The sequence below is a fragment of the Melanerpes formicivorus genome, unplaced genomic scaffold (assembly GCF_026170545.1).
Source record: "Melanerpes formicivorus ecotype bairdi unplaced genomic scaffold, bMelFor1.0.p_v2 SCAF_2, whole genome shotgun sequence".
In the NCBI taxonomy this organism is placed as follows: domain Eukaryota; kingdom Metazoa; phylum Chordata; class Aves; order Piciformes; family Picidae; genus Melanerpes; species Melanerpes formicivorus.
The window spans coordinates 53,121,127-53,133,591 of NW_027142354.1; the positions used below are offsets into that span (position 1 = coordinate 53,121,127).

At 44.4% G+C, this 12,465-nt stretch overlaps 1 protein-coding gene across 1 annotated transcript; it reads left to right on the forward strand.

The window, feature by feature from the left end:
• Nucleotides 1–218: 218 nt before the first annotated feature.
• On the forward strand, nucleotides 219–11,811 carry LOC137452669 (ovoinhibitor-like). The gene is made up of 16 exons (XM_068161298.1): nucleotides 219–322; nucleotides 1,111–1,130; nucleotides 1,968–2,104; nucleotides 2,289–2,349; nucleotides 2,886–3,019; nucleotides 3,468–3,528; nucleotides 4,527–4,663; nucleotides 5,077–5,137; nucleotides 5,922–6,058; nucleotides 6,654–6,714; nucleotides 8,495–8,628; nucleotides 8,707–8,764; nucleotides 10,088–10,224; nucleotides 10,597–10,657; nucleotides 11,021–11,136; nucleotides 11,624–11,811. The coding sequence occupies exons 1-16, from the start codon at nucleotides 274–276 to the stop codon at nucleotides 11,667–11,669; spliced, it is 1,410 nt and encodes a 469-aa protein (XP_068017399.1). The 5' UTR covers nucleotides 219–273; the 3' UTR covers nucleotides 11,670–11,811.
• Nucleotides 11,812–12,465: the final 654 nt, after the last annotated feature.

A 12,465-nucleotide genomic window follows, 5' to 3' on the forward strand; every position in this document is an offset into this window, starting at 1 on the left:
AGGAAGTGAGGGATTCTAGCACACTCCCTGCTCCACTCTAGTCAAGCGAAAAGCCCCTTCCTGGTATAAATGCCTGTGTCAATCATTAGCTAGAAATCTAGACATGGGTAAATAGACTTTTGGCTTCGACTGTTGATGACAGGCTTGGAGCATTGCCAATAAGGTGGGACCACTTGATACTGTGGTGTGCTATATATTCTTGCTCCTACCTGCAATCTTCCTCTCCCACACAGAGAGCTAGCAGGCTGCACTCGAGTGGTAGCTCTGTTTGCCATGAAGGTAACAGGGGCTTTCGTGGCTCTAGCCATTTGCTGCTGCTTGGGTGAGTATTTCCTGGGATGTTGCACAGGGATTGCTCTAGCTGAAAGGGTGCTGGATTTTCATTTCAGTAAAAGTATTTGGGTCTTGTAACACAGAGAAGAGCCGTATTTCACAAAGAAATACTATTTCTGAGGGATTATAGCAAAAATTAGACTTAAAGACTTGAGGTTTCAGCAAACCTCATACAGGCAACTCTTTTCATCTTCCTGGTTTGTAGGAGCAAATTGCTAAAGGAGCAATCTTAGCACAGGGCAGGAGATTATACATGCTGGCACTGTGTATAAGGGCAAAGTCAAACTGCTAGAAATGGCATCATTATCCCTGTGAGAAACATAAATGCAATCTTTAATCTCTAGGATGGCTCTGTGAGTTTACTGTGCTACACACTGGTGGCTGAGAAAGATGCGTTTGGAGATGGACAGCGCCAGCGGTCAATAGAACTCATAAACATGCATGACCACACTTTTTGAAAGTCAAATACAAAGTCTCTTAAAAGAGATTAAAATCCAAGTAGAACCTGTATCTCTTTCCTGTATCATCTTGGGGATGGATCAATAAATCTGATCTCCCCTCAAAATGAAGCAGTATTCAGTAACTTTTAGTACCTCCTATGACCATTTGCTGGTGTCATGCAGAACTCCCTATTTTCCTAAACCAAGTAAACTAGTCAACAACAGTCACTGATTTTAACAGTGTCATGAAAAGATTTGCATCTATCTTCTATGCATATCAATAAATTGATTTTTTTTTCTTTCTTATTTTCTGTCTCAATATTTTTTTTTCTCTCAGGTGCTGCCCTTGGAAGCGAGGTGAGCTCCAGATCTATTTATTCTGTTCTGTTCCAGGTTTCTGGTGAAATAGAAACAGTATGTAATTACCTGATGAGCAAGTGGATTAAATCTAATGAAAGCTTGGCTGTTCAAATAATACTTGCCAGAGCATGATTGAATGATATTGTGAACTTAATGAGAAAGTAAAAGATCCTCCATTTCTTAAAATATTTTCAGTTCATTAAATCAAATGAAAGGAGAATTATGCAATCCTATTATATTAACTCTTAGACATAATTTCGTTACTCCAGGTCAAAGGCAAGTAGTTTCTTCCTCATGAGGAATACTGTCTTAAGATGACATGCCTGAAGGTATCTAAGGCTATGATTTTGATAATGTCTTCTGTACAGTAAGACCTGCAGAACTGTGTTCCTTGAATAAGTTTTCTATACCTACATCCTAGAAAGGAGCAACAGGGTCTGTGCAATGGATTTGTCTGTAGGTTCTTCCTGTGCAGTTTTGAGACTCCTGGTAGTCACCAGAGGCTGCAGTATGATTTGAAATGATGATAATTTGAGCTGAGGGGCTCTGGTATACAGCCAGACTCCAAATTACCAGCCACCTTTATTAGGTACTGTCTCACCCACAGTAATCCTTCCTCCATGCTGGGCCTCCCCCAGACTCTGGGAGGAAAGCATAATCAGAAACTTCTGTAGGGAAGATTCACTCCTCCTGACTGCCTGCACAGATTCAAAATAATCCTTCTAATTTACCCCCTGGCAGGATCTGCAGGCACTGTGGATATGGTGGTGGGAGCCTGCATGGCATTTATTTCCATGAGGGAGCCAACACCGGCACTCTGTGGTGTGTTTGCAGGTTGATTGCAGTCTTTATCCTCGTGCCATCAGCAAAGATGGGACAGATCTGGTAGCTTGCCCCAGGAACTTGGAGCCAGTCTGTGGCACTGACGGCAACACATACAGCAATGAGTGTGGGATCTGCCTCCACAACAAGTGAGTATTGCTGGAAGCCTAGCAGAGGCTGCAGACCAAGGTGTTCAGGCTAAGGGTGGCAGGGTTGTTCTCCAAAGATGGACTGGGCAGGGGAATGTGTGAGTTAGCAGCTGGGTGCCGAGACCACCCACCTTGAGGCTGTGCCACCCTCTGCAATCCCTGACACAGGTCTGCTTTCTTCTAGCCTGCACAGGGCCAGTGTGGGGAAGGCACATGATGGAGAATGCGAGACAAAATCGATTAAGGTAAGACAAAGTCCATGGGAGACTTCAGCTGGCTGTAAAAGTGGTCAGCTCAAACGTCACACAAGAGGAAAACAGAACGTGCACACCTGATCTGCACAGCACAAAGGAAGTTAAAATCTGATGATAACTAAAGCTGAGAGGGTTTTGATGGGCCATCTGCTACCATGTCTCTGTCCATTCTCATTCAGACATCCAGCCTCTGTAATTTAGAATAAAATGAAAATGTGTTGGCTGAAGGTTGGATCTCACCACCTGGATGTCTCAAGTAGGATTTTATGAAGGACCTCAGAAATTCCAAATCACAACCCTCCTTGCTATGCCATTTTATTTCATCAGAGGAGAATTCCCACAGAACTCCCTCTGGCTTCCACTTTTGATAGTGGATTTATTTGGTGGATAGTGGATAATTTGATGCTGGATTTGTCCCTGAAGGCTGAGGGGGAGAGTAAGCAGACTACATGAGAATGGTATATCTTTATACTAAAAATGTGTTGGCTATTTTTTTTTCCCTTTCTCTGTTCTTGCTATTTTTACAGATTGATTGCAGTAGGTACCGAAGTGCTGTAGTAGATGGTCACGTCATGGTAGCATGCCCAAGGATACTGAAACCAGTCTGTGGCTCAGATAGCTTCACTTATGACAATGAATGTGGGATCTGTGCCCATAATGCGTAAGTCTTGTGCACAGAATATCCTTCTGGATAATTAGTGACAGTTAAGGCTCTCAGAAGCCCTTCTGTATGCACCAGTCTTCAGGCAACTACCTCTGCCTGGTCTCTTTGGAAATGGCTTCTCCTAATTTTCCAGTACACACAGCTTTTCTTCCCCATTTTCTGTCTATGCTCCTGAGGGGAATCACAGAAGAACCAGAGGATAACCCAGAGCAGAGCCACTAACAGATCAAAGTATTACTTGTAACACCTAATTGTTGCTAACACATAATTACCATGAGATATGGAAATACTGTGCATTTGCTTCTGCCGTCTCTGGGGTGTGTTCAGACAAGTCGAGCAATTCCAGTGTCCCATAAGGCAGGGTGGGACTTTACTTTCTAGTCCCAGAGTGTAATGGGAAAAGTTATTCCCAAGGCTTCCTCACCAAAGTATTTCTTTCTTTCAGAGAACATCAAACCAATGTTAGCAAAAAGCACGATGGAGAATGCAAGCAGGAAGCTGGCTCTGTAAGTGCAACAGAAGTCAAAAATCTATCTCTTGAGGCTGTTCATAGAATCCTAAGAACCCCACAGATTTCTCTAGGAAACTGCAAGAAGACTGTAAGACAAGGCTTATGAGGGACCTTGTCTGTGCTTCACTGTTCTGCACAGCGAGGGTGGATTTTTGCCTGCTGTGCTCCAAAGAGAGGGCCACTCCATGCATACTACTCCAAGCTGATGTAGGAGGAAGAAAAAGGATAAGAAATGAGGAGCCTGCAGTGAGGCAGTGCTGCAGAACTCGCTTCCCTCCATTCTGAGCTGGCTTTTGTGCCCAGGAGAAGGGGAAGCCCAAGATTTCAGCTGCCAACACACTGTGCAGGCTGGCAGTTCTCCCTGGGGATCACAAGTGTTTCCACCTTTTGCAACTCCCATGCTGCTTGCTTTCACAGACGTGGAGAGAGTCACGAAAGCACTAAGCATACATATTTATAGCATATAGTTTATGGTATATTTTTTCAAGGCCAACAGTTTGGTGCCTCAGGAAAAGAAGCTCCTGTATTTCAGCACTAAACTTCTGGGATGTAGAAAAGTCCATGCTCCAACAGATAGATAACCATTTTTTTTCCCTCCATCTTTTCAAAACCTTTGCTTAACTACAGAGTATCTGAAGTAATAAATAATCACAGTGCTGGGGAATCAGGGAGGAACCCAACACAAACCAAACCAGTACTAGTCAGATTTCCAGCTGGTGAAAAATGTTTCCCACTAAATCCAGGATCCATTTTTTTATGAGACTGTCTTCTACCTGAAGGATCCCTCCTCCAAGATAGTTCTTTTTCTTATTTCTTAGAGAACTAGGATAATATTCTGAAAGCTTGTTTCCAAAGATTCAGCTGCAATGCATCAGGGCTTTGTCCTGTTGAGGAAACAATGAAGGCTGGGATACAGAATGAAAATGGTTTGCATTGACTTTTCTTGCATATCAAGGGCTCTACCAGAGCTAATAATTCTCCTTGCTTTGACAGGTTGACTGCAATAAGTACCCAACAGAAAACACTAAAGATGGCAAAGTATTAGTATCCTGTCCAAGGAACCTGAGTCCAGTGTGTGGTACAGATGGCGTTACATATGATAATGAATGTCAGATCTGTGCCCACAATGTGTAAGTGCCATACACACAGCACTCATTCCAAGTAGCCAGCAATGCCTTACAGTCCTGACAACCATCTTTCTGCAGTTCTGTTTGTGCCTATTTCTTCAAGTTTCTTAGAAACTGGATTTGGTTTGGATTTACCCGGGGTTTCCTTCTGATAACTTCTTTGTGCTCATCAGTGTCAGATGGCAAGATCCTTGGATTAATCTGTGGGTTGGGCAGTAACTGAGCAGAGGAAGGAATAATTCAGAATATTGCTTTAAACTGCATCTTATGAGAAGACCTGATGTTCTTGTTCATGAGTAATATAGCTATTCTAATACGCTCTCACAGAATTTGAAGCTGTGGTTTGTCTCATTTTGCATGTGACTGTGGCCAAAAGGTTAAGCATTTAGTTCCTCTGCTTTGTTTCCCTCTTCCAGAGAACACAGGAGCCATGTTAGCAAAAAGCATAATGGAAAATGCAGACCAGAGACTTCTGAGGTAAGTATTCAGCATAAGGCATGTTCTTCCTCTTAGCTATATCGACTGAAATGTTCCCTCAGGCTACATTTATTTTGAAAGTGAGCTGGCCTGGAGCCTTTCTCCACATGTTTATTAACTCTTGTCAGTCCCTTGTGTTGAGGATACCTACAAATCCCTTCTGTCCTAAGGCCAGTGTCCTCTGGGTCCTCCTTGCCAGCTCAGCCCCAGCAGATGGGCTACATAGGAGCTAGGGACAGAGTTTTCACTCCCAATTCATATCTGCACCAACCCTTTGAATGGGGATATACTCTGGTATGCAGGGCACACATGAGGTTTTCGTCTCAATCAGCTGAGAAGTCCCAGAGCTGGTGTATAGGACATGTAGAAGTTGTTCAGTTTGGGATTAGATCTTCTTTTGAGGATACTCTCCAAATGCATTGTCAGTAAAGTGCAAATTCTTTCACTGCTTGGTGCTTTGTTTATGTCTGCACTGCAGCAAGGAAAGGGGATTGTGTTCTCTTTTCTCTTTCAGTTTTTGCTTTTCTGGTATATCTTGCATTTAGGAATGACCATGCTACTGACCCCTAGTGATTTCACACCTCACAAACTATGCATTGCTGTGCAGCTCACTTTGTCCATGAGCGGACTCACACAGAACTGACCCAGCCTGTTTTGGAGAGAGCTGAGGTGTAGCACTGCCGTTGTCTCAGCATCCCAGCACAAAAGACATGGCAGGAAGTTATATGAGGGTTTTCTCTGAGAACAAGGACTTCCCCAGGTTTGACATTCCTGCTTTTTGCAGATTGATTGCAGTCAATACCCATCAAAAATTATGAAGGGAGGTAAAGCCCTGCTCCGCTGCCCACGGATCCTGCTCCCAGTCTGTGGCACAGACGGATTTACCTATGACAACGAATGTGGCATCTGTGCCCATAACCTGTAAGTACTGCACATAGGACTCTTTTGGAGTGACAAGCCCTGACTAGTCCTTCAGGTGGCCTCTTTTCTTTTTCTTTCTTTCTTTCTTTTTTTTTTTTTTTTTTTTTATACCAATATATCTATATGACTTTTTATCTTTCAATTTCCTCAAGCCACCGTCACCTTGATTTTGTTCCCTGATGATCTGTTTGTGCTCTTTAGGGGAACTGTGGGAGAGTCAGCTCTCACTCTGAGCATGTTAAGGGCTGTGGTATTTGGGCAGAGGAAAGAATACAGAATAAACCAGGTTGGACAAGACCTTTGAGATCATCAAGTCCAACCTATCACCCAACACCATCTAATCAACTAAACCGTGGCACTAAGTGCCTCTTTTTAAACACTTCCACTGATGGTGCTGCTGTATGGCATGCAGGGAGGGCACCTAATGGGTTTTTTAGCAGACTGTGCTTGCTTATGACTGGGAGAAGCTGGTTCATTAGTGAATCACATGCTTCCTTTATCATATATATTGGCTATAAATTTGGTTTGCTATGTGGCACCTGGGTGTTGCAGGGCTTAGCTGGTGAGCTTTCTAATGCCATCCTCTCCCTTTCAGGGAACATGGGACTCACGTCAAGAAAAACCATGAGGGAAGATGCAAGGAGGAAAGTACTCCTGTAAGTGTAACTAAATTGGAAATGAGCACCATCTCCTACTCTCTCTTCAGTCAGACCCTGGCTGGGCTCAGTGCACCCTGGCTGCATGGAGAGGTGGTGCACAGGGCTGGTGCTGCAGTTCTCTGTAACTGCTGACAGCCCTGCCACTGATGTGCTGTACAGGAGAGCAAGAGGGAGTGGGAACAGGCTGTGACTTCTGAGACAAAATGTCCCAGTACTGCAGCTCTATGAACAGAAATCATCAGAGGCAGCCCAAGAACTGTGCAGACCATTTTAGCATGGTAGGAGACGAAGATAGAAGGCTGTGTTAGATGTCTGTGTATTCAAGCAGTGCTGGGATTTCCATTGCACTAGACAAGGAGGTTAAAAAATTCCTTGTGCTCTGGTCAGCCAGGGAAAAATCTGCCATTGGGTATGCATACAGAAATAGCTTTAGTATTCTGCACAGTAACAATATGTGCCAATAATATCCCCAAACATTCATTCTGCTTATGCAGAGCAGCTCTAAAGCATGGAAAACAATTTCATGCATCCTGAGACACTGCAATATATTTTCTATAGTAAAGACATCATTAAAAATGTCTTTGCTTTAATTTGCTCTTGAACCATGTGGAAAATATGGATAATAAGAAACAGTGCAGTGGGGAAGCTATGCAAAATGACAGCGGAGTGTCAGTGATGCTTAGTTAGTGTAGACTGATCTCCAAGAGGTATTTGTCTATTTATCCTCAGGTATTAAAACTGGTAGGTATTGTAATTTATTTATTTTTTTCCCAACAAGAGCTGCTGAAGAAGTTCTTGCTGCTGTATTTTTCAAAAAGCCGAAAGAATATCTCAGATTTGGTTAGCTGTGGCATGCTGGACTTAATGTCAAACACCTTAAATCCAAATTTTGAGTTAAATAGTATCAGTCAGGGTTGGGAGGGACCACAAGGATCATCTAGTTCCAACCCCCCTGCCAAAATGCTTCTTTTAAAACTTGCATGTGTACTTCTCTAGGAAACTAACCTTTTTGGCCAGCCATTCCTTTCTTCCCTCTGTTGGCAGACAATAACAAACCCAATTAATGCCCCTGTGCACTGCACTGGTTAGGCCACACCTTGAGTCCTGTGTCCAGTTCTGGGCCCCGCAGTTTAGGAAAGATGTTGACTTGCTGGAACGAGTCCAGAGAAGGGCAACAAAGTTGGTGAGGGGTTTGGAGCACAAGCCCTATGAGGAGAGGCTGAGGGAGCTGGGGTTGCTTAGCCTGGAGAAGAGGAGTCTCAGGGGTGACCTTATTGCTTGCTACAACTACCTGAAGGGAGGTTGTAGACAGGTGGGGGCTGGTCTCTTCTCCCAGGCAACCAGCACCAGAACAAGAGGACACAGTCTCAAGCTGCACCAGGGGAGGTTTAGACTGGATGTTAGGAAGAAATTCTTCATAGTGAGAGTGATTTGCCATTGGAATGGGCTGCCTGGGGAAGTGGTGGAGTTGCCATCATTGGGGGTGTTTAGGAGGAAACTTGATGGGGTATTGGTGCCGTGATTTAGTTGATTAGATGGTGTTGGATGATGGGTTGGACATGATGATCTTGTTAGAAGAAATTTTCCTTTCCTGTTCTGTTCTATTCTGTTCTGTTCTATTCTATTCCTAATGGGGGGCTAAACTTAAAAGAACTCTGTTTTTTCCTCTGGCAGAAGCCTTTAAAATCTGGAGGATCAAAGTGGGTTGACTGCAGATGTCCACTGCACTCTCCCATCTCTTAGCTGCTGACCCAGCATCATTATTTTATCTCCTCAGGTTGACTGCACCACATACCTGACCAATACCAAAACCGGTGAAGCCATTGCAGCCTGCCCCTACATCCTGCGTGAGATCTGTGGGACAGACGGTGTCACCTACAGCAATGACTGCTCACTCTGTGCCCACAACATGTAAGCCCTGGAGGGTCATCTCCTGAGAGCTCAACTGAGCTACTTGTTAAACCATTTTAACTCTGCCTTCTCTTCCAGTGAATATGGAACTGATGTTGCCAAGAAGCATGATGGAAGGTGCGCAGAAGTTCCCCAAGTAAGTGAAACCTAACAAAAAAGGTTGAGCCTGGTGCTAATTGCATAACTTGGATAAACCCTGGTTGGTTTTGGTGGTATGGCTTTCACTGAGGGTCATAACCTGTGCTGTCCTTCCTTCTGTGGGTGAATATCACCCTCCTGGCTGTGGGAACATTGTGCACTTCCTGCACGTAGTCAGGAAAAGAAAGAAGAGAGGACAGGTGAGGAATGAGTTATGAGACAGGTATCATGAATGATTTAAGGCTTTACAAGAAGAAATCCTTTTCCCACAGCAGTCTATCGCTGCTGCCTTGGGAACTCAGCAGTGTGTTTTGGCAGCATGGGAAGGGGATGCAGAGGACCCAGGGCAGCCATTGCCTTCTGGATGCCTGCATTTTACAAAAGGATGTTCTGTAAAGATTAGAAAATTGCCTGTGTTTTGAAAGCTGATACCTAATGCACCAGAGGATCCAAGCTCTACTCTGGGGTTTTTTTGCTTCATTGGCTGTGGTTTTTTTGCTGTTGTTTTTTTTTGGGGGGGGGGCTTTGCTTCTTTTTTTTTATTGTAAATGCAATGTAATCTAATGTATACTGACAATGAATCTTGTAAAAATACCAGATTAACGATATTTGGCCAGCTCTAAATTATTTGCACTGGCTGGGGAATAGAAGAACAAAACCATCTCATTAGCATGTTTGAAAGAGTCAACATGCCGAGTCAGATATTTCATTTCTATACAAACAAACTACGAAATGTCATTCCATTGTTTCCCAAGTACGCTCTGTGCTCAGGCCGGGGGAGATACATAAATCAGGGAGGAAGAGCTCAGGCTGGAGAATCTGGGAGTGCTGAAACACAAGGCCAGTTCTTCAACCAGTGTAAATCAGCCTCAATTGCTGTCAATCCTGCTGGCAGATTTCAACACTTGGAGCTATTCTCTTTCAACAAAAGACCTGTCAGCGCATCTTCCCTCCATTCTTGTGGGCCATGAAAAACACCTTGGTCACAGTTGGTCATCTTGCAGAAAGTGCATAAATCATGCTGGTTTGATTTGCAGATGATTTTTGAGCTACATTTCATAATATCCCAGTAGGTTCAGCAAGGTATAAGGGCATCATGACAGGTATAAAGCTCAATGAGTCATGTCTACCTTCAACCCTTGATTCAGTCTTCTCCACTACAAGGCTATGAGAGGAAATTGCTAGTTTTCCATGAAGAATGAGCTTATATATAACCATAATTTGTCCTATGGCAGAAGCACAAGAAGAGGGGTGGTTGTGTCTAGATGCCCTTGCACAGAGCAGAGCCCTTGCCAGAGCTTTTGCTGTCTTTGTTCCCCAGCTCAACTGCAGCCACTACCCAACTTCCACACTGAAGGATGGCAGAGAGCTGATGGCCTGCACGATGATCTATGACCCTGTCTGTGGTACTGATGGTGTGACTTACGCCAGTGAGTGCACACTGTGTGCCCACAACCTGTAAGTACCCGTCCTTCTCTCGGGTAGCGGTTGGATCTGTGAGTGCCATGTACAAGGGCTTTCTCTGAAACCCTGTGCTAGATGGGTCATATCTTTCTGCCCCTGTCCTGCTGCTTGCCCCACCTTGTGTTTGATGTGAGTGTTGAACCCCAGAGCCCTGTAAAGGGGGATGCATCAGCTGGGGAGAGTGCTATTCCAGGAGACACATGCTTGGCTTATAAGAGCATGTTCTTGTTAGTGCTGTGCAGGCAATGCTTAAACCAGCTTATCTCAAAAACTGCTGTGCTCCTGGTGGGAGTCTGGTTTGTTCTTGCACTGCAATATTAATGGGGAAGGTTGTGTGTGGTTAATGATGGTCTCTCCTTTTGCCAGGGAACATCGGACCACTCTTGGCAAAAGGAAGAATGGACGCTGTGAAGAGGATATTACAAGAGTGAGTGGGAAAGGATTGGAACAGAGTGAGATTCAGTGCCTGTAAAACTCACGGGGGACAGTCCTCTGCTCTGAGTTACAAACTTGGGGCAGCTGTGGTATGCAGATCTGAGGAGATCCTATGGGAATTTCACATGGGTCATAAAGCAGCCAACATCCATCCCATTGCTCTGTAACAGTGTAGGAAAAGATGTGGCAGTGGGCAGAGATAGTGCAAGATCACATCTGCTACCAGAGGAACTTGGAGTTGGTTGTTATGATGGCACATACGGCTTCACAGCTGAATGGGGTGGCATTCTGTATGCTGGGGGGACACAGTCTGCTCTCCAGCAAGGAGAGACTCATGTCTGTCTTCTGTGCACAGGAGCATTGCAAGGACTTTGATGAAATCTCTCCTATCTGCACCCTCGAATATTTGCCCCACTGTGGCTCTGATGGCCAAACATACAGCAACAGATGCGGTTTCTGCAATGCCTATCTGTACGTACAAGAGTAAAACCCTTCCTTTCATGATCAATTCCTGTACCTACCACAAATGCAGGGCTGTTGTCATGATGTGGTTTTAACTAGCTGCTTATGGGCATACACTGGACATGGACCATGGCTTCTGCAAAGAGATGGAGCATTTTTGCATTTGAAGGAAAGATGTCAAGGGCCCATTTCTGTGATCAGTATGTGGTCTCTCCTGTTTGTTAGCTTCAAGAATACTTTACTCCTTTTCACCAGCCAAATAATCTGTCCCACAGGCTCATTCAGGGCATGTGGAAAGTACTTCACCAAACCAACTGAACTGTACCAAATGTGTGAAGCCTTTCATTTTTCCCTCAATGAAAATAATGAAAGGGAGTATTTGGGCTTTTTGAGACTGTTCTTTATTTCCAGCCAACACTTGCACTAGTGAAGTGGTGAACAGGGCTTCAGCACTGAATATGCTCTGTCTAATCCTTCTCTCTCCTTTTCTTACCAGGAAAAGCAGAAAGACTCTCAACCTCATGAGCATGACTGAATGCTAAGTCCATGCTGGACTCCAGCCCAAGAAGGCATGTTCCTTTGCATGTGACTTCCCATGGGCTGATCTTCCCCAGCAACTTCCCTTCAGTTTGTCTCATTTCCTTAGCTCCTGAAATACTTGTTCAATAAACTCACTTGGCAACATTTCATTGTCTTAATGTCACATCTCATTCTTTTGGCCCCTTCTCCTCCCTGACATGGTACTTCTAGTGGTGCATATGTATTTTTCCGTTGATGTTCTGCTCTACCAAACATGGGTAAATCTTTTCCTGACACTCTGATGAAGGCCTGGCCTCCCCTTGCAGCTCCCAGGTGTGCACTTAGTCCTCAAAGTCTCCTTGACAGTATTAGTCTCACCTAACCATTAATATTTCTTCATAAGCTGATATGGACTCCATCTTTATAGTCAGTGAAAAGAGACGTTCACCTCAGGGCCATGGTCCACCTCCTCCGCAGGGCAGTGCCTAGGAAGTGGGTGGTGGTTTGTTTTCAAGAGCAGCCCTTTCTTGCTGTGGGCTAGAAAGGGAAACTGGCTGCCTAGCAAAGAGGTGCCTCAGTCCTGATTCTTATTGCCTGGTGACCTGTGCCATGGAAAAAGCAGTGTCTGTCTGGAATGGTGATCCCAGCCTGTCTCCACTGAATTTGTCCTCTGTGTTGAAGGCTGTTATAGGATATAATTTACAGGAGATGATGCTGAGCTCCCTTCAGGGTCACAGACAGCAGTGTCCTCTCCTGAAATCTATTGATTTATTATTGCAAAGGAATGCCTCCAGGACTGGTGAGCAGAAATAAAAATCT